We start from the raw sequence: 20,531 nt of genomic DNA, 5'->3' as shown, positions 1-20,531 counted from the left end.
TTTTTTTCCCCTATAAGCCCCCTAGAGGTAGATGTGTGTGTGTGTGTGTGTGTGCGCGCGTGTGTGTGTGTGCGTGCGTGTGTGCGTAAAGGGAGAGCAAGACAGTTTCTGTGTTTGCGCGCGCGTGCGTCGAGAGTGAGAAAAGAAAGCGAAAGGCACTCTCGTCCCACTTACGCCCCAATTCTAAATTTTAATCAATGCCCAATCGAACTATTAAACGCCTCACAAACCTTTTAATGTATTTGCATTTAATTATTTCCAACAATAAACTCCCTCGGCCTCGCACGCACACTTCATTACCAGTCCTGCACAGTGCTTGCGCGCACACCCCGTGCGTTTTGTGGGTGCCAAAAATGTCTGCTTCATTTGATGAGGGGGTGAAGAGGAGGAGGAGGAGGAGGAGGAAGAGGAGGAGGGGGACAAATGTTCTATTTTTCTAATTGTTGGGAGACTTTGAAACTGTCCATGCATCTTCTTTCTGGTAGATAATGTCTTGTGTTTTTTTTTTTTTTTTTCTCTCTGCGCGGTGTAGTTCAATGTTAGTAAGGGTGAGAGAGAGAGAGAGAGAGAGAGAGAGAGCTGGAGCCTGCGCGCCCATCCCCCCACACTCAGCAGAGAGTGTTTCTGCTGGAGTGAGAGACAGACAGAGAGGAGAGGGGGTGGTAGAAGAGAGCAGAGCAGAGCAGGCAGGGGAGGGAAGAAGAGGGAATGTGCATTGGTAGTCTCGTTTGCTGCAAGGCTTCCTCCTTCTGCTCTGGAAAAACCTGTGTGTGTGTGTGTGTGTGTGTGTGTGTGTGTGTGTGTGTGTGTGTGTGTGATGCCTATCTTGCCTCAATACCACTCAGAAATACTTGTTAGAAATAACTAAAAAAAAAAATTAGAGAAAAACAGCAGCGTTCAAAGCCACATGTATGAGCCAAATATATTTAGATGAATTTAAATATATGACTAGTCTTTTTTTTTTTCTGTTTTTAAGGGAAAATAACTGCATGTATGTCAAGCCGGGCTATTAAATTAGTTCCCAGCAGTCCTTTCGCGTACAGCTGCTGCTTCTACGTCTACGCAAACACACACACACTTGAAAAATTATATATTTCATGAATAAATTAGTTTCCTTCTGCACTGATCCGTCATGTAATTCACCATACTTTTTTTTTTTTTTTTTTGTGACGCATAGCTTCTTGAGCGGCGACTGATTTAAAAGTACACCGTTTATGAGTTAGGCGCACATTAAAATACAGAGTTCAGAAAATATTCCACCTATAGCAAAAAAAAAAAAAAAAAAAAGACAACGTGATGTTTTAAGAGGAAAAAAAAAAAAAAAAAAAGTCCAGCCCGCCTTGGGTGAGATCCGCTCCGTGTTTTGCAGTCCTCCGTGCGGCTCAGTAAAATGGCTGTATGTAGCGGAGCCTCGTGTTGGTTGGGCTCGCTCCCTGCCTCTACCCGGGCTCAGTAACACAACTCCCACAACAATTTCTGTCGCTTTTTTTTTTTACGCATTGTATGGAGCCTCCATCATCTCTCTAACCCATTTACGGAACCGGAACCGGGGGGATGGCAGCCGGATTCGGTCCGGTGTGAGGGGCGGGAATGAATCGGCACAAGGATAAATGGTTCTAAACAATTATTTATATTCAATGCTAGCTTTTGATTGTGACTGACTCGCCGAGAGGGAGAGAGAGGTGGGGGGGGTATATCATGGCCGCTCAGGTCGCCACTCTGAACACTAGCCCGCCTTCCGAACTCAAAAAACCGGATCGAGACCCCAAGGAAGAGTCGGTTCCGGGGGAGAAGCAGTCGGACAAAAAGCAGCCGGGCTTGGAGAGCGGATCGCCGGGCCAGGGGGATCTGCAGGACGGGGCCGACGGTGGAAATGCAGGGGGAGGAGGGGAACCTGAGATGAAGAACGGGAATGGGAACCCGCCCAGGGCTAACAATAATACCCAGAATGACTCTGTCGGACCGGAGGGGAATAACCACCCCGGTTTGGTGCATCACCACGGTCCCGCTTTTCCTCCACCTTCGTACGGATACAGTCAGCACTACGGTCGGGCCCCTTTTCATCAACATGGCGGACAACAAAGCCCTGGCATGGCAGCTGCTGCGGGTCCGGTCGTGCAATCGAGCAACCTGATGGACCCGTATCAACCTAATTCCCACGAGCATGGCTTCTCCAACCACCAGTTTAACAATTACAACCCGTTCCCGAACAGGACTCCTTATCCCGGCCAGGCGTACGCCATGAACTCCCCTCGCAGCGCCCAGGCGCCGACAGCTGGGGGGCAGCCAGCTAAGCAGCAGCCACCAGCGGGAGGACCCACGGCGATGGCTGGATCTTACAGCAACCAGAGATACAACATCGGAAACCCTCAGCCTACATCCACACCGACGCTCAACAAGCTCCTGACGTCCCCCAGCTCGACGCGCGGATATCCAAACTACCCGTCGAGCGACTACAGCGGCCAAGAAGGAGCCAGTAAGGGACCAGCGGACATGGGCAGCAGCGGCCAGTACGGAGGGAGCAATCCGGGCTGGCAACAAAGGAGCCATCACCCGTCGCCTATGAGCCCGGGAAGCGGTGGGCAGCCGCTGGCTCGAAACCAGGTAAAAACCACATTATTACAGGGACGAGACGTCGGCTTTTTTTAGCGCGTCTCCTTCCCTCCTCCTCGCCGCTTCTCAACGGAGCAGGCCAGCCATTGTCTGATACTAGTTCGCAAAGACTCTAAAATGGCTGCCTCTCGTGTGTGTGTGTTTTTTTTTACCCTTTTACACCAGCCCATTCAATAAGTGTCGTTTAAAATACATTTATACAGACATGTAAGAACAGAAGAGACGCGCGTCGAGACGATATAAGTAGTTGAAACGATGTAAGGACGTTCAGGCAGCCGAGAAGGCCCGACTTTGAAAAGGGGCGAAAATACCGACGAGCAACGGCTCGTTTCGTCTCTTGAGCTGCCGTCTTTTATTCTCTGAATTTAAACTTGCACTTTTCTACATGTGCATCTGTATTGTGCGGTTTTACGTAAAGGACGACGTGTTCTCGGGAGTTTATAAAGCGTGTGTGGAGGTGGATTTACGCTCGTCGTTGTTTGTCTTGTTTTCTTTGCCCCGATTTCGCTGTAATTTTTTTGCAGCCATGGCGGAAGGAATGTGTTGCGTTCACGCGTTTGTTTCACTTGGCTGGTGTTTTTTTTTTTTTAAATTGTTTAAAAGTCCCCGTAAGGTTGTCAGGAGAGGGTTTAAATCCTTTTATCCTGCGGAGATTTATCGAGTCACCCCTGTGCTTGGGGGTGGGTGGGGGGTGGGGTGGGGTGGGGGGGAGAGGGGAGAAAAAAAAAAAAAAAAAAAAAAAAAAGCAGCTTGCTGGACTCGCCATGCGTGCCTGTAAACAGTCAGCCCTGCTTTTTATGAGTGCAGCCTGCAAGATCGCTGTTTGCACTGGGATTTGAATTGTGGAGGTAAAATCCCACTGTCAGAGCCAGGAGATAGTTGGTCTTGGGTTGACATGCTAGCTGAAATCTGATTGGCTCCTCATCCGCTGCTCATGGGCCATTTATAATTACATGTGATGCAGGGCAACAGTTGCTGATAAGGAGACGCGGCATTAGCTCATCACAGGGTCATCAGGGGTAGTGCTGATCCACTCCTACTTTCAGCTCCACTTTTTACATGTGCTATTCAAGCAAATGGATCAGGTGTGGGTTTTTTTTTTTTTTTTATTCTTAATGCATGCCAAATATTTACAAAAAAAAAAATAATTAGGGGAGGGTGGGGGGCTTAATTATTACCTGTGTGTTACAGATGTGCAGCATGGTTTTAATTGTCCCACCAGAACCGGTGCTGACGCACAGTATGTGTACATCATTGTATATAAAATGTAGAGTGTTGTGTGTAATCCAAATAAAACTACAGAACAGCATCACTGCAGTTATTCTATTCACAACATAATCACCTATGACAACATCTGCTGCTCTGTTCTTCTTCTTTGTTTATTGACATACCACGTTATTTGTCCCTGATGTTCTCAAGAGAAACCGATGGACCTCTTATGTTTTCTCGTGTTACAAAATAGCAAAAAGGCCAATTTTGAGCTCTGTCTGTGAGGACATGTGGGCCCGTTTGCTGCTGTGTCTGGCATGCCACAAGTTTTGACTGTGACTGCAAAGAATTACCCCCCACCCCCACCCCCCCTCAAACCAATCAGAAGGCAGTCCACCATCTCTCACCCACCAAGGGAGTTTCCTCTCTGTCTTATGCAGATTAGCCATGTGCTGCTCTTATTTATTTCAATTCATTATCTGGGATCTTGCAAAATGTCACATAAGGCATTTTGCATACTGTTTTGTTAAAGGGCTGTTGTTGAGCCGAGGGTGCTCTTCTCAGCAAAGTGCACACATGGGGATTCACTGAGAGTAATGTAAGGGTCTGCTTTAGATTTGGAGTAAATCTTCTTTTGCTGAAATAATCTTGGATACCTGACCGTTTGATGTGAAACAGTTTTTGTCGGAGGTGAGGGAACGATGGGCTCCTCAATGCGAGGCTCGAGTGAAGTGTAACCGTAGCTTGGGAACAATGATTTCACACCTTGTTTTTCACCCTAATAGTGTTTATACTATCTGCAGAGTTATAGAAGGAGTATGCTCTTGTACATTTTTCACTCTCGCCGGCTGTTGTGAAAGTACTTCCTTCATTTCTGGTGTCATTCATCTAGAGCCAAACTGCCTTCTCTGGGGAGAAAAAAAAAAAAGCTACTTGGACCAGGCTCAAAACAGGAGCACAGCTGGGATATGTTTAAGATTGGGCAGACTGCCCTCCATTCGAAAGTAGATATATATAGCACTGTTGACTTCTGCAACTATAGCAAAGTGAGGTAAAGAAACGAGGGTAATGACTGTGGGAAATAAGGTGAAAAAAGCTCAATTTCCCCATTCACTGATGCTTATTTTTATACATTTGGGTATGAAAATATTGCACACTGCAGCCAAGTGTTTTACAACCTTTGAAGAAAATGCTGTAGTGGCATAATTAGTGTGAGGAGGTCTGCTTGTAAGCTGCAGCTTCTGTTAATTCAATTTCCCATGTTGTATAGTTGTTGACTGAATTCATGTTTTTATGTTCTTACCATGTCCAGCCACCTAGTCCCATGGACCCAATGGGAAAAATGAGAAGTCAGCCATATGGAACAGGCGGTCCATACGGTCAGCAGTCACAGCAAGGGCCTCCTACAGGTCCACAACCAGGACCTGGTTACCCTGGTCAGAGTTATGGCCCGCCAGGTCCCCAGCGATACCCAGTGGGAATGCAAGGACGTACCCCTGGAGGGATGGGTGGCATGCCGTATGGCCCACAGGTATTTTGGTTCATTCAGAATTATGTCTCTTTATTTTAATCTTTAGACACAAACACATTAAGACGGTAAACACACTGTAGGCGGCATGGATGCTGATTTGTGTTTGGGTCTTCTATTTAGATGGCATCTTACGGACAGCAGGGACCAGGCGGCTATGGCTCTCAGGGCCAGGCACCATATTATGGCCAGCCAGGCCAGGGGCCTCACACAAGTCAGCAACAAACCCCATACTCTCAGCCCCCACCTGGACAACCTGGAGGCCAGACACCTTACCCAGGGCAACCCCACCCAACGCCAACATCTGTTCCACACACCCAGGGAGGACCACCCTATCAGCAGCCCCACATGCCCCCCCAGTCCCAGGGTCCACTGCCAGGTCCATCCCAAGGGCCCCCACAGTCTCAGCCACCTTATTCTCAAGCCTCAGCGCCACAGTCTGGCCAGTCTCCCTACGCCCAGCAGCAGGGTCCTCCCAGTCAGGCCCCACAGCAGCCAAGTTCCCAGGCTGCCCCCGGATCACAAGGCCCGTCCAACTTCCCCGGATCCACGCAGGGGCCTCAGCAGCCCCCCTCGCAGCAACAGCAGTCACAGTCTCACCCACAGCAGCCACCGGGACATAGCCAACATCCACAGGGGCAGCCTGTAGCTTACCCGCAGAACCCGCAGAACCCACAGAACCCACAGAACCCACAGAACCCGCAGCAGCAGAACCCGCAGCAGCAGAACCCGCAGCAGCAGCAGCAAGCACAACAGTCACCTTATCAGCGTTTTCCTCCTGTACAACAACAGCAGGTACAAGCCTCTGTCATGATTATATTCACATTATAAATTTCTCTGTGTGTGTTTCTGTATCTCTGTCAGTACACTTAAGCATGTGTTCTTTTGTTCATTAGGAGGTATCCCAAGACTCATTTCAGTCCAACGCCCCTCCATCCACTCAGCCTAAATCTGGCCCAGAGGACGGTCAAGGCCGCCCCTCCAGCCTTCCGGTCAGTTCTGCTTGTTTTATCACCGCTGGAACATAAAAGCCTTTTTTCACACTGTTTTCGCTTTTCACCGTAATATAAGACAGTTACCTTATCTTTCTATCTTATAGTTTTTATACACATTAGTTTTATCTCTTTTCAAAGTGATGACAGTGTGAGGCTCATAACATCCAAAGTTAACTTTGTGTTACTTTACATATCAGCTGTTATTGTTTTAAAAGCTTACTTTTTCCTGCTTGCTCGTGTTGTGGCTGCTGTGCTCTTCGTTCCTCAGTGATTTTGGACTTTGTGTGCTGCTGCTGCACTTGTGTGGTTGTTGAGGCACAGCTTCAAGGCTGATGCTTGTGGAAAACATGCTGTGTAAATGAGGTGGGGCGCTTTGGGCTGATGAGAAATATAACAAGTAAACAGTGGTGCAAACCAAACAACCAAACTGGGACCATTTTAACATATGGTTTCAGTCCAGTTCTGAGCCGATTCGCTTTGATTGTGGTGTGAAGGCAAAGGGACAAAACAGTATTTTGTGATAAAACATTTTTTTTAAATAATAATCATTATTATTAGCATACATTTAAAAGCTAAACGTCAAATATATCCATCTGTGGTTCCTGAACTGTATAGAAAGTGATCCTGTAATTGATCCACATAACTAATGGTAATGTGAATAATTTTGTAACTACGGTAATACGTCTGCACACGAGTAAAAATCAGTTTAAGCTTGTCTGTTGTGCTTGAAGCCTCTGTATACTTTGTCAGTTCATGAAGTCCATTGAAAAGACAGATTGGTCCCGCAGTAATGATTCCGAAATATTTCTGTACAAGACGATTAATCTTTGTCCTGTCTCAACCTATTTGTCATTATTCGTAACATGCAATCTGTTTGCAGCCAACAATAATAGCCCACAGATAATATTCATTAGCAGTTATTTCTCAGTGAGCTCTTTGTGCCTCGAGAGAACATAAATATAAACGCATGAAGCATCACAGTGCAGATTGACCAGTCACCAGAACTTGATGTGTCCATGTGCGTCTTGGTGATGCAGGATGACATCACCAAAACAATCCGATCACCGAGTCCCCTCATCAGTCTGAACAACTTGATGTTACACAGACTTGGCCTGTTTGTTAAAGAGTCAGTGTGAATGTGAACCGGATCAGAACTAAAATGCAGCAGTGTATCATATCTTTTTTTCTGGATCGAAGCACAGGTTTGAAAATGCCCCAAAAAATCTGAGATGAATACAAGAGACTTTGTTTGTGTATTGAAATCACATGGGGAGGCTGGCGCTACATGCTGACTCTGCTTGCATCCTACAAACCTTGGTAACCATGACAACCCCCGGCACTAATGCACACTCACTTTTTCTTTGAGAAAGATAAATAAGGACAAAGGCCTCCGGGTGTGTGTGTGTGTGTGTGTGTGTGTGTGTGTGTGTGTGTGTGTGTGTGTGTGTGTGTGAGGTAATCTGCCACTAATGTCTTAACAACACAGAGGGGAATTGCAGCATGCTGATACTACAACCAGCATATGAAATAAACATAATATTTTAGAAAGTTTGGATTAATCTGTTTGCAAATTAAAAGACACTGACTATTTTTGCATGTTGTTTTTTTGACTGTTTGTTGACTGTACCTGTGCTCTCTCCTGCATGTGTCTCCAGGACCTGTCGGGGTCCATCGATGACCTGCCCACAGGTACAGAGGGGGCCCTGAGTCCCGGCGTGAGCACGTCAGGTGTGTCAAGCAGCCAGGGCGAGCAGAGCAACCCCGCTCAGTCGCCCTTCTCTCCCCACACGTCCCCCCACCTGCCAGGCATCCGAGGGCCTTCACCTTCCCCAGCTGGCTCCCCTGCCAGCGCAAGCACACCCCGTACTGGGCCGCTGTCACCCGCCAACATGCCAGGTGGGCTGAACACTCCCAGTGAAATGTGCCATATGATCTGTAACAGAGCGCTGACGTTTGTGATCGAGACACAGTGTGAATGTGAAATCACTGACCATTGTCTCTTGAACCATTAAACATCTGTAGGGTTTTTTTTTTTTTTTGCCAATTTACTGGTGCTTTGCTATGAAGAGCATCTACACAGTGTTGTCATGACGGTTTTAGTTCTATCATTTAGTTACACATTTAATGGAGAGCACTAACAGGAACTAAACGTTTTTTTTTAAATACATTTTTATGCTAAACTGATACGATTATACACTCAAACCTGGATTTTCCTTCTTTAAAATATTTCCTTAAGAGCTTTAAAGATAGAGAAAGTTATCACCACAGTGCGTAACATGTTTTTTTCATTCCTTTGAACTTCATTGAAGCCCGATGACGCTCCACAGTAATCGGCAGCATTAAAACTTAGCCTGCTATATTTGGTTTCCTCTGGCACCTCGAGAGCTCGGCTACACTCTAAAATGTTTTAGTTTTGTTTGGTTGGACAATGCCTGTTCACAAAACATACATTTGCGGGGAATGACGTATCAATGACGAATGAGTAGAACAGTGGGCGGTTGAAAGCTTGAACTTGAGTAAAACGCTGACTGCTGCCATGTTACCATAACTACCATAATGTTACTTTGCTGGGTTTTCTTGTTGGTGTAAATGGATTTCTGTCTTGCAAAAGTTTAAACTTGTAACATGTTGACGTAGGGGACATTTTATATGTAGTAGTTCAACTTTTACCATATTCACGGATTCAGAATTTTTCAAAGGGGGTGTGGATGTCATTTATTTTTAAATTTCTAACTACGTGGACACAAATTATCATCAAAAAAGTATTTTTAAGTATCTTTAAGAATATCTTTGAATCAGAGTCACCATTGTAGTCCCTTATTGTACCCCTCTGGAGCGCTCACCAACCTAATTATTATTGTTTAGGGACCCAGATGCCTCCCAGGCCATCGAGTGTGCAGTCAGATGGGAGCCTACACCCTGCGATGAGCCAGTCTCCTATGGCCCAGGACAGAGGTATGTTGCTGTCCAAAGGCAAAGTGTACATTGAAATATGTCTAGACTCTTTGTTGTTGCATGCGAGTCTGAGCACTGTCTCTTCTCTTGCCCTCTTTCAGTGTTCGTGCAGAGAAACCCTCAGATGCCCCCTTACGGCTCCCCCCAGTCTGCCTCTGCACTGTCTCCACGCCAGTCCTCTGGGGGACAGATGCATCCTGGGATGGCCCCATATCAGCAGAACAACTCCATGGGTGGCTACGGGCAGCAGGGAGGACAATATGGCCCCCAAGGTTTGTACTTTTTAAATTGTCTCTGGTTTGAATCTAAGAAAAAGCTTGATTTTGTTCTGCGATACTGTTTTAAGAAATTGCTTCTAGAGAGGGAATATTTTTTGCTTAAATTTTGATCTATAAAGGTTTTCCTCTTAATTTACGATCCATTTGTAAAGTTTGCTCTTGTACATATCCCACTAGACAAACCTATGGAATATATCTTCCTGCCTCAGGAATACCATGCTGTTGTTGGTCCCTCCCTCTGACTGTTGCAGCTATTTATAGCTGTGAAGCATAGAGTCAGCTGACGTAGCAGAGCTCCTGTCAGTAGAGCTGAAACTGTGACAAAGGCTTGTTGCTCTGGGTGCATAGCTCTCCCTGCTAGCATGCTGGAAGGGAAAAGTCTGTGTCACAGTTTTTTAAGGAAAAGACTGTCATAGTTATAACACGGCACTTTTAATTATGAATACCAATAAACTTTCAGGGTGTTGCAGTGGTTTTCTGTTTTTTCAGACCAGCGTTCAGTTCCAGCTAAGGGATTACTTTAACTGATTTTGTTTTTCTTTTGGTTATATTGTCATCTCTAGGTTATCCCCGGCAACCTGGTTATGGCAACATGCCCAATGCCAACTACCCTGGTCCAGGCATGGGCTCAATGAACCCCATGGCCGGACAGGGTGGAGGGCCGCCATATGCTGGCATGCCTCCAGGAAGGATGCCTCCTAATCAAATAGGAGCTCGTCCCTATGCCCCCAACATGGCCCCCAACATGGCCCCCAACATGGCCCCCAACATGGCCCCCAACATGCCTCCCAACATGGCCCCCAACATGGCCCCCAACATGCCTCCCAACATGCCTCCCAACATGGCCCCCAACATGGCCCCCAACATGCCTCCCAACATGCCTCCCAACATGCCTCCCAACATGCCTCCCAACATGCCTCCCAACATGCCTCCTAACATGCCTCCTAACATGCCCCCTAACATGCCCCCTAACATGCCCCCTAACATGGGCAACATGCCACCTCAGGTTGGCTCAGGAATGTGTCCTCCTCCAGGGATGAAAAGAAACCCCCAGGATCCCACAGCCATGCAACATCCTGCCACCAACTCCATGCACAACAGGTTGGTTACCAATTTTTTCTCAAGTGCCTTTACCACAAAGCAATATTCAAGGACTTCTCCCTTGTGTTTTTATATAAACTACCTGTACAGTACTTTGTCACAGCATCTTATATATTTTCTTCTTTGTCCAGGATGCCTGGTTACCCCAACATGTCTCCAGGCATGATGGGCTCTGGCCCACCGTATGGCCCTCCGATGAATAACATGCCTGGAATGATGAACACTCCAGGTGGATCACCTTATCCCATGGGGCCAAACATGGCCAATAACACAAGTGGTAAGTTGTACAGAGATGGCTGCACGTGGCTGTTCTCTTTTTTTAAAGTGTCAACTTTTCAGCCAATTTCAATCACTGTCATTGTGTTTAGGTATGGCTTCGAGTCCAGAGATGAACAATAAGATGAATAACAAAGTAGATGGGGGTGGAACCCCTAAACCTGAACCCAAATCGAAGGTAACCTGTCTGCTGTAATAACAGAGGCTGACCATCTCATTTTCCTTCTGCGGCTGTAGAAACTCTGTCGGATTTCCACTCCGTTTTAAAACTGATTTCCTATATCTTTTACACAATACAGAAATCCAACTCTTCCACCACAACCAATGAAAAGATAACACGCCTGTATGAGTTGGGACCCGAGCCGGACAGGAAGGTGTGGGTGGACCGTTATTTGGTCTTTATTGAAGAAAAAGCCATGCCCATGACCAACCTGCCCGCTGTAGGACGCAAACCGCTCGACCTCTTCCGGTTATATATGTCAGTCAAAGAGATCGGAGGAATGGCACAGGTTAATATGCCCTTTTTTTTTTATTTTTTTTTATTTTATTTTTTTTTTTTAAACAATGAATTACAGAGTACTTGTGCTGCTTGCTCTCCATTGTCTTTCTTGTCTAATTGTCTTGTGTGTTTGTGTCTCAGGTGAGTAAGAATAAGAAATGGCGCGATCTGGCCACTTCCTTAAATGTGGGTACGTCCAGCAGTGCTGCCAGTTCTTTGAAGAAACAGTACATCCAGTGTCTGTACGCCTTTGAGTGCAAAATCGAGCGTGGTGAAGACCCTCCTCCTGAGATCTTTACAGACAACAAAAAGAACCAACCTGCTAAAGTCCAGCCACCCTCTCCAGGTTAGAGACATAAACACTTCAGTAAAACACATCGATGCAATTTCAAAACCAACAAAAATTCACAACTTGCTGTATTGCAGTGTCATTAAAGTCACCTGCTATGTCTGTCTTCTTCTCTCTCCTTTCAAACTGAAGCGTCCCTCTGCTCCACAGCTGGGTCAGGCTCTCTGCAAGGTCCTCAGACACCCCAGTCCACCAGCAGCTCCATGGCTGAGGGTGGAGACCTAAAGCCTCCCACTCCGGCCTCCACTCCTCATACACAAATGCCCCCCATGCCACCCGGGTCAAGGTGACCGTCTATTAAGATTTTACCAGTGGATCTTTGGCTTCCGAAAGACATTATTATGATCAGTGGAACTAATTTTCTTTGGTTTCTTTCACTTCAAATTTTCCCTCCCTGCACCATTGCCTCTCCCGTAGGAGCAGTGTTAACCTGCAGGACCCTTTCTCTGAAGGAAGCGACCCTGCTTTCCCCCGGAAGAATATGACACCCAACTCCACCTATCAGTCCAGCATGAACACACCAGACATGCAAGGTCGAATGGGCCCCTACGAACCCAACAAGGACCCCTTTGGAAACATGCGGAAAGGTAGGTGAACTGAATGGACGAGCTGAATGTTGTCGTAGAAGCTCAGTTAATCTCAGCTAATTAATCAGTTCAGTTTATCAGTTGTTAATGTGCTGTAATTCTGAATATATTTGCAGTCGGGGAGCAGTTTCTACCTGCCAACCAGGGCCCGAACAGTGGGGTGGGTGACCAGCAGCAGCAGCAGCAGCAGCAGACGCCACAACAACAACAACAACAACAACAACAGCAGCAGCAACAACAGCAGCCTCCATTCAACAGAGGACCGCCTGGGGCCTTGGGCACGATGCCAATGGGGCCCCGACAGCAGTTTCCTTATGGACCAGGCTACGACAGGAGGTAAGAATCATTGAATGGAAGATGGCATTTTCAAGGTCACTGAACACTGCTGATTATAACCAGGTATTTTTATGGATCAGCCAAACCTCAGCGGTCCCATTCAAGTCAGGGAAAGTAAGAATGATTACTCAATTTCAAAAGTGAATTGATTTACATTTCATTGAAGTTCAGAAAATGCCCAATAGTTAGCTGTCTTTTTATATACTTAGGCTCTAAGTGAGTTATGAACTGCCATTGTTTTATGTGGTTTTATTTTGGACTCAAAAATCAAATAGGATCTTAAACACAAGAAAGAAATGTGATTTTTGAAAAGACGGTGGTACGTGTCATGTTGTGAAGTGAGCGATCCACTTCAATAGTTGGCATTCATGAAATCCATTTTTTTGTTTCATTTTATTTTTCACTTTTCGTTATTCTAATTAGTAGTATTGCTCTCTGACATGGGGACTTTGATACTCTGTGTTTTGAGAAAGAAGAAAAGTTTTGCTGCACTGAAAAATAGATCAACAGAAATAATTAACTAAAAAAATAAAATTTTATTCTTAGTTAAGACTTAAATGTATTCTTAACTGACAGCAGTAGTTTATCTTGTATGGACAGTCAGGAATAAGCTGCTTGTCTAAAACTTTAAATGGGTACACAGCAGTCAAAAAGGTATATTAACAACAAAAGGCCAAAATTCTACCAAGCAGTATTTAAATTTTGGTAATTTTATTCAAGATTTTCTTCCCATTTGCCAGTTTCTGCACACGCAGTACTGGCCCTTTAGATTATAACAAATTAAGGCTCTATATCAGGTTTTTCTGAGCACCATTAATACCACTATTAACTCACTTGTGTCACTATTTTGTCACCAAACTGGATGCTTAATTTGGGTCATTCAAAAAATAAATGTTAGTAGTCGCAGTCTTTGGAGCCAGATAATCTTTGTATTGACCTTTTGTGACTGTAACCTCAGTTTTCTGCTTTTTTTTTTTTTCTTTTCAGATGAGGTCTAGCACAATTTTTATGTAGCAAAATATGGGGGGGGGGGGGGAGAGAGAAAAAAAAAATCCTACCATGTGTATTGTCTTGCTTTTCCTAGATCGGAGCAAGGAATGGGCCCAGAGGGCAACATGGGATCCGGTGCTCCTCAGCCAAACCCTATGATGCCTGCCAACGCCGACACGGGGATGTATTCGCCAAATCGCTTCCCACCACAGCAGCCACGGTCAGTTCACATAAGCACTTGTTTGGCAAACGTCTTGGGTTTAAAGCCACTGTCAGAGGAAACGGATCTTTCTTCAGATAACACAAATATAATGCTATTGTGAATCTTAATAAATACATTTTTGAAGTCTCGGAAGGTTGAAAGATGACTGAAATTCGTTAGTCTCTTTAAGACAGCCTATTTCATGCAGTTGTATGATTATGGGTGGCACAGTGGTGCAGTGGTTAGCATTGTCGCCTCACCGCAAAAAGGTTCCAGGTTCGAATCCGGTCCTGGGCCTTTCTGTGTGGAGTTTGCATGTTCTCCCTGTGCTTGCGTGGGTTCTCTCCGGGTTCTCCGGCTTCCTCCCATCACCCAAAAACATGCACCTCAGGTTGGTTGGCGCCACGGTCGTGGCAGCCTGTTGCAGCAGCTCCCCCTCGGGATGCTGCCGTAGCGAAAGAATTTCCCCTCGGGGATTAATAGAGTACAATAAAAAAAAAAGAAAAAAGTAATGTCACATTATTTTGATATTTATCATTTTGACAAATATTTATCAGAACATACTCAAACCATGACCTGGAGCTTTTTTGTCATCCTTTGGGGTGAAATATTTACTTCCAATGTTACTTGATGCTCCTAGCTAGTTGGACTGGGCTTTCATTTTATGGGAATGTAAGACGCTTACACACACACACAGAGTTGTATTGACTGAAATGTACTTTGAACGTGTAAATCCTATTTAAATTGTCGAGAGGCTGGTATTACTCACCAACTACAGCGTAGTACAGTTAAAAAAAATCAGAGCTGTGTCTTTATATTGAAGATTTACATTTGCTGTTTCCACTAAATATTAAAAGTTTTCTAGAAAAAAAAAATCATATTGATACAACAAAGTCAAGTATGATGGAGGCTAAATAAAATGTGAGTCTGAAACTGAACAAAAAGGAAAATCTGGTCTTTTTTGGTTGTAAATACATTACCGTGCACTGTGATGCTGATTGTGTGTCTGACCATGCATGCCTAACAGTGGGGCTGTTCTTAACTTAATGAGAGGTGCATAATATTTTCATGGCATGATGTTTGCAGGCATGATTCCTATGGTAATCAGTATCCTGGACAGGGAACGCCCCCTACTGGCTCCTACCCAAACCAGCAACCTGGAATGTACCCTCAACAGCAGGTAAATGATCCATCTGCAGTACACCAACTCCCACTATTCTCAGTACACCGATACTATCGAAGTTGTACTTTGAGATATATTTTTTCTTTTCGATGCAGCTGGTGTGTTATGATTGTAGATTTTTTTTTTTGAAGAGGAAACTTTATAGTGAGCCATTTTATTTGTTTTACAACAGGTTCATTGAAATGGTGTGTAATGAATTTGTCTCTCTGCACCTTATTATCTGTAGAGTTACAAGCGTCCTGTGGAAGGCGGTTACCCTCCATCAAAGCGCCATGAGTCAGAGTACAGTGGGCCCTTCCCTGGTGGACAACAAGCACCGCAGCAGCAGCAGCAACAGCAATCAGGCACCTCTGCCCCTTCTTCAGGACAGCAGGAGTCTTACAATCAGTACAGCGGCAGTGGGCCCTATCCTGGCACTGATCGCCGTCCACCTGGACCCGGCAATCAGTTCCCTTTTCCCTTTGGTCGTGAGCGGTTGCCGGGAGCGACGGGGCCCAATGCTCAACCCAATATGCCCCCTCAGATGATGCAGTCAGGCCCTGAGGGTCCTCAGGGAGGCATGTGGCAGGGACCTCGAGACATCAACTATCAGAACTACCCCAGTCGACAGGGTGGCCCCGGGGCCCCACCCCAGGGACCCGGTTTCCCCGGCATGAACCGCTCGGAGGAGATGATGTCACCAGAACAGCGCATGAATCACGATGGCCAGTGGGGGGGTCAGATGGGCCCTCGGCAGCCTTCCTATGGTCCGGCTGGGCCTGGCCAATCCATGCCTCGCTCAGTACAGTCCAACTACCAGCCCCCTCAGGGGGTGCAGAACCACATTCCACAGGTGTCCAGCCCAGCCTCTATGCCCCGCCCCATGGAGAGCAGGACATCACCCAGTAAATCCCCCTACATGCACGGAGTAATGAAGATGCAGAAGGCCGGCCCCCCGGTGCCTGCGTCTCACATAGTGCCCCCTCCGGTGCAGTCGCCTCTAATAAGGCGAGACATGCCTTTTCCCCCAGGATCTATAGAAGCTTCCCATCCTGTCCTAAAACCACGGCGGAGACTCACCATGAAAGATATTGGTATGACTATAGATTATAAATGTTGAACACATCTTCTCGTCTTGACCTTCTTCATTATTGACAACACTGTCGAAATGAATTACTGCTGACAAAGTACTTGGTACTAATTTATTTTGTTGTCTTGATTTCTTAGGCACCCCGGAGGCCTGGAGGGTCATGATGTCGTTAAAGTCTGGTTTATTGGCCGAAAGTACGTGGGCCTTGGATACCATTAACATTCTCCTGTATGATGACGGCAGTATTTCCACCTTCGATCTCAACACGGTGAGACCTAATTTTGAGCCCTTCATGAAGCTTTATAGCAGATTACTTGGTGATTGTGTGTCTAATATTTGATGTATTTGTCTTCTGTCTTCAGTTGCCGGGCCTCCTGGAGTTGGTGGTTGAGTATTTCAGACGATGCCTCATTGAAATCTTTGGTATTCTGCGAGAGTATGAGGTTGGGGACCCCGGCCAGAGGACACTACTTGATCCTGATGCCTTGAAACGAGACTGGGGCGGCACGGACGAACCACGGGTTGAGGATATGGAACAAGAGGAAGAAGATGACGAAGATGAGGAGGAACGAGAAGCAGAGGGGCCAGCTCGTGTGAAAGAGGAGGAAGATGAGCAGAAATGCACTCGGGGTCAGGACGAGAAGACCGAAAATGAGGAGAGGAAGAGCAAGGGTTCTTCATCTGAGCAGAAAGGCTCATCGACATCCTCACCGGCCCATGAGAGACCCAAACAGGCCAGCAAGTTTGACAGGTTTCCCCTGAAGGTGGTGCGAAAGAAGGACCCATTTGTGGCTGCACAGTCAAATAATCACGGCAAACTGCAAGAGTTTGACAGTGGGTTACTTCACTGGAGCGCTGGAGGGGGAGACTCGACAGAACACATCCAGACCCACTTTGAACCGCGCAAAGACTTCTTGGAAACTCGAGAGCGAATACCCGTGCCCACAATTTTACTGAAGCGACGAGTCCCAGAAGAACACGTTCGGGAAAATGGTTTGCCTGCTGAGGAGGAAAAAAGGAAGCATCAAGATGAGGAAGAAAGGCCAAAAGACACATCTTTCTCAGAGAAAGCAGAGAAAGTCTCAGTGAAGGCAAGCGCCTCTCCGAGCAGTGACGAGGAGAGGAAAACAGATTCTGAGACAAAGGCAGTGGAGAAAGGCTCTAAAAGTCACCAGGAGAACAACAGACCCATTCCTTTCCCCGAAAGTATTTTAACCCAGCAGGCTCAGCAGACGGGCACCATCCTAGAGGACGAGCCTCACAGCAAAGACGAGGGGCCGCTCATTGCACTGGCAACCTGGCAGGATTCTTTAGCCCGGCGCTGCATTTGTGTCTCCAACATTGTCCGCAGCCTCTCCTTTGTGCCAGGCAATGACCACGAGATGTCCAAACATCCCGGGCTGCTGCTGCTACTGGGGCGCCTGATCCTGCTCCACCACCGACACCCTGAGCGCAAGCAGGCCCCGCTCACCTACGAGAAGGATGAGGATTCAGACGAGGGAGTGGGCCAGAGGGATGAATGGTGGTGGGACTGCCTCGAGCTCCTGAGGGAGAACACATTGGTCACTTTGGCAAACATTTCAGGCCAACTGGACCTCTCCATCTACCCCGAGAGCATCTGCTTGCCGCTGTTTGATGGTCTTCTCCATTGGGCCGTCTGTCCCTCAGCAGAGGCCCAGGACCCCTTCCCCACACTGGGCCCCCACAGTGCGTTGTCACCTCAGAGACTGGTCCTGGAGACGCTAAGCAAGCTAAGCATCCAAGACAACAATGTGGACCTCATCTTGGCCACTCCACCATTCAGTCGGTTGGAGAAACTGTATGGGAACTTGGTGCGGCTAATCGGAGACAGAAAGATTGCGGTGTGCAGGGAGATGGCCGTGGTCCTGCTGGCCAACCTGGCCCAGGGTGATACTATGGCAGCCCGAGCAATCGCTGTTCAGAAGGGCAGTGTGGGCAACCTGCTGGGCTTCCTGGAGGACAGTCTGGCTGCCACACAGCTCCAACAGAGCCAGAGCTCTCTACTACACCTACAGGGGATGCACTTCGAGCCCACAAGCCCGGACATGATGCGGCGAGCAGCCCGGGCTCTGCACGCCTTAGCTAAGGTGGAGGAGAACCACTCAGAGTTCACACTACACGAGTCCAGACTCCTCGACCTCTCAGTGTCTCCCCTAATGAACTCGCTGGTTTCTCATGTTATCTGTGATGTACTCTTTTTGATCGGCCAGTCATGACAGCTGTAGGGAGCCGTGGCTCCACTTTTTGGGGGGTTTTAACCCCAATCCCCTCCTCCCTGGTATCCTGGCTTGTGTGTGTGTAACAGGGCAAGAAAAGTTCAAGTGACTGTCTTTAATTTATGAAAATCCTTCAGATTCCATTCTCTGAGCCCTCCCCAAGCCAGCCTTGCTCAAGGGGGGTGGGGGGGGGGGCGGATCACAGAGCTGTGGTGGATTACAAAACCAGAGAGATGCCGACAAAGTGACACTACTCGCGACATGAATGCCAACCGGATGATACAGAGCAGAGCACCACAGTTGGGACACTGTTCTGCACTTTGGGGAAAAGTACTTTTTAATAAAGATAAATAAATGAATAAATAAATAGCTGAAAAACAAAAACTGTAACCAAAGTTGCTGTCTCGTTTACAGTGAGTTTGGGAGACGCAGTGTGCCCTAGCTCTCCCCTCGAGGGCACAATGAGTCTGTAACTGGTTGACGTTCAGAGGTGAAGCAGACTGACAAAGTGGCCTACTGGTTATAGTTGCTGTAGTTGGATTCTCACCAGTCAGCCCGACAGTAGACAAAGTGCTGTCAATAGACACCTTCACCGGGGAGGCCTGTGCAGTGTGCAGTAGATTGTAGGACATTTTCTGTACCGTACTGCTCTTGAGTGTAAGCATTCTGTAACACACGTTTCACACAGAAGCTGACCATGCAGCTCCTCTAGAGTTTTGAGGTCATTTTAGTTTGGTGTTAAACAGAAAATGGCTTTCTTCCCCAAAGTATCGAGAACCTACAACACCCTTACCTCCTCTTATCCCTTGATTGTATGAATACCCTTATGAAAAGAAATCACCTCTTAGGACTGGTTTTCAACTTCAAATACAGCTTTGCTGTGGTGTATATATAATGTTGTACATTATACTTCCTTTCTCTGTGTCCGTCTCTGTCTGTGTCACTATTCTCACACTTGTTATTGGTGAGGGATGGAGGCTGACATGCGAGTTTGGTCCGTGACCTCCAGTCCCCACCGATTAGACCCACTCCTCTGGTTTCTCCACAGCTCCTTAGTATGGCAGACACGGCTCAAACCTGTTATCTCCTGGTACAACGAAAATAAACTAGATGAAGTACACGTTTGACAAATTTTCTCCAGTCATGGGTTCTGCATATTTGTATTTCAGACTATGTAGCTAAGACAACATGTAAATTCCCCCCTTTCCCTTTTTTGGCTCAATGAATATCATTTATTCAGTATGAAATCTTTATACTATATGTTCCACGTGGTAAGAATAAATGTACATTAAATCTTCGTAAGCTGTTTGGTGGTTTCGTTCTTTTGGAATATAATGACCTCTTCTGGACAAACACAGGTGTGAATTCACACAAAATTAAGTTGGCAGAAATCCTGATATCCACCTTCACTGCTCAGAAAATTCAGTAGTCTCAACTTCACTGTTTGTATTAACTTTATTATTGTTTTTTATGTTTCGGTTGGCATTAATGTAAATTAGCACCACAGCCCCTGGTGGGTGGTTTCATTTTAACTTCAGGTTACATAACACAAAAGGAACACAAAAAGGCTTTTCTTTATATTTTATCCACACTGTTACTGGCCACCTAAGCCCAATATTTAGGCATACATCTTGATCCAATGAGAAACGGAAATAATGACACTACATCTCAACAAATACATATGTATATGATATATATGTGTATATATATATATATATATATATATATATATATATCGTGCATATATATATTATATACATATATGTATGTAGAAGAAACACCATGGCATGTGTATTAGGGTCTAAATTAACCGGAAATTCGAGCCAATTAAACTCAACAGACTAAAAAGACAAGAAAAAACTTGCACCACTTGAAAATCCAGTGCATGACACAGTATCGAGCGCCACCTGCTGGAGGAGAAAAATATGCTTCTTTTTTTTTCTCAACGTTTCAACGTCCGTAAAGTCGATGGAAGGTTACAAAACTTAAGTCAGTAAAACTTTTATAACTATTATTCATTCGTTTTTGCTAAAGTATACGTATTCTAAAAATATATTTACTCATGCAGGAGAAACAAGGGCTCTCCTCGTCCAGTTCTGAGGAGCTTTTATTTTGAAATAAGGT

The 20,531-nt window shown here is 46.1% G+C and overlaps 1 protein-coding gene across 2 annotated transcripts; it reads left to right on the top strand.

Annotated features, from left to right (window-relative positions):
• The first annotated feature begins 1,380 nt into the window (after nucleotides 1-1,380).
• Nucleotides 1,381-19,713, top strand: arid1aa (AT-rich interaction domain 1Aa). Of its 2 annotated transcripts, none has more exons than XM_069143132.1 (20): nucleotides 1,381-2,604; nucleotides 5,135-5,353; nucleotides 5,474-6,145; nucleotides 6,247-6,342; nucleotides 8,001-8,241; nucleotides 9,211-9,300; nucleotides 9,402-9,572; nucleotides 10,142-10,679; nucleotides 10,811-10,956; nucleotides 11,048-11,133; nucleotides 11,255-11,464; nucleotides 11,596-11,800; nucleotides 11,936-12,089; nucleotides 12,227-12,390; nucleotides 12,507-12,726; nucleotides 13,811-13,936; nucleotides 15,005-15,098; nucleotides 15,328-16,174; nucleotides 16,308-16,438; nucleotides 16,533-19,713. In XM_069143132.1, exons 1-20 carry the CDS (start codon nucleotides 1,699-1,701, stop codon nucleotides 18,405-18,407), a joined length of 7,191 nt encoding a protein of 2,396 aa, XP_068999233.1. In that variant the 5' UTR covers nucleotides 1,381-1,698; the 3' UTR covers nucleotides 18,408-19,713. The 2 variants fall into 2 exon arrangements, with proteins under 2 accessions (XP_068999233.1, XP_068999232.1); XM_069143131.1 differs by having other exon boundaries at nucleotides 12,221-12,390.
• The last annotated feature ends 818 nt before the right edge of the window (nucleotides 19,714-20,531 follow it).

This window comes from Embiotoca jacksoni, unplaced genomic scaffold (assembly GCF_022577435.1).
Source record: "Embiotoca jacksoni isolate LCO1_2020_lvr unplaced genomic scaffold, fEmbJac1.0.p SCAF_11, whole genome shotgun sequence".
Classification (NCBI taxonomy): Eukaryota; Metazoa; Chordata; class Actinopteri; family Embiotocidae; genus Embiotoca; species Embiotoca jacksoni.
The sequence above is the reverse complement of the archived record's forward strand: the minus strand, read 5'-3'. Positions and strand labels throughout refer to the sequence as shown.

Excerpts from the sequence above, each read along its gene's own strand:
- arid1aa (XM_069143131.1), top strand. The coding sequence starts at position 1,699 with ATGGCCGCTCAGGTCGCCACTCTGAACACTAGCCCGCCTTCCGAACTC. Across the intron at positions 5,354-5,473 it reads GCATGCCGTATGGCCCACAG|ATGGCATCTTACGGACAGCA; the intron begins GTATTTTGGTTC and ends TCTTCTATTTAG. Across the intron at positions 9,301-9,401 it reads TCCTATGGCCCAGGACAGAG|TGTTCGTGCAGAGAAACCCT; the intron begins GTATGTTGCTGT and ends GCCCTCTTTCAG.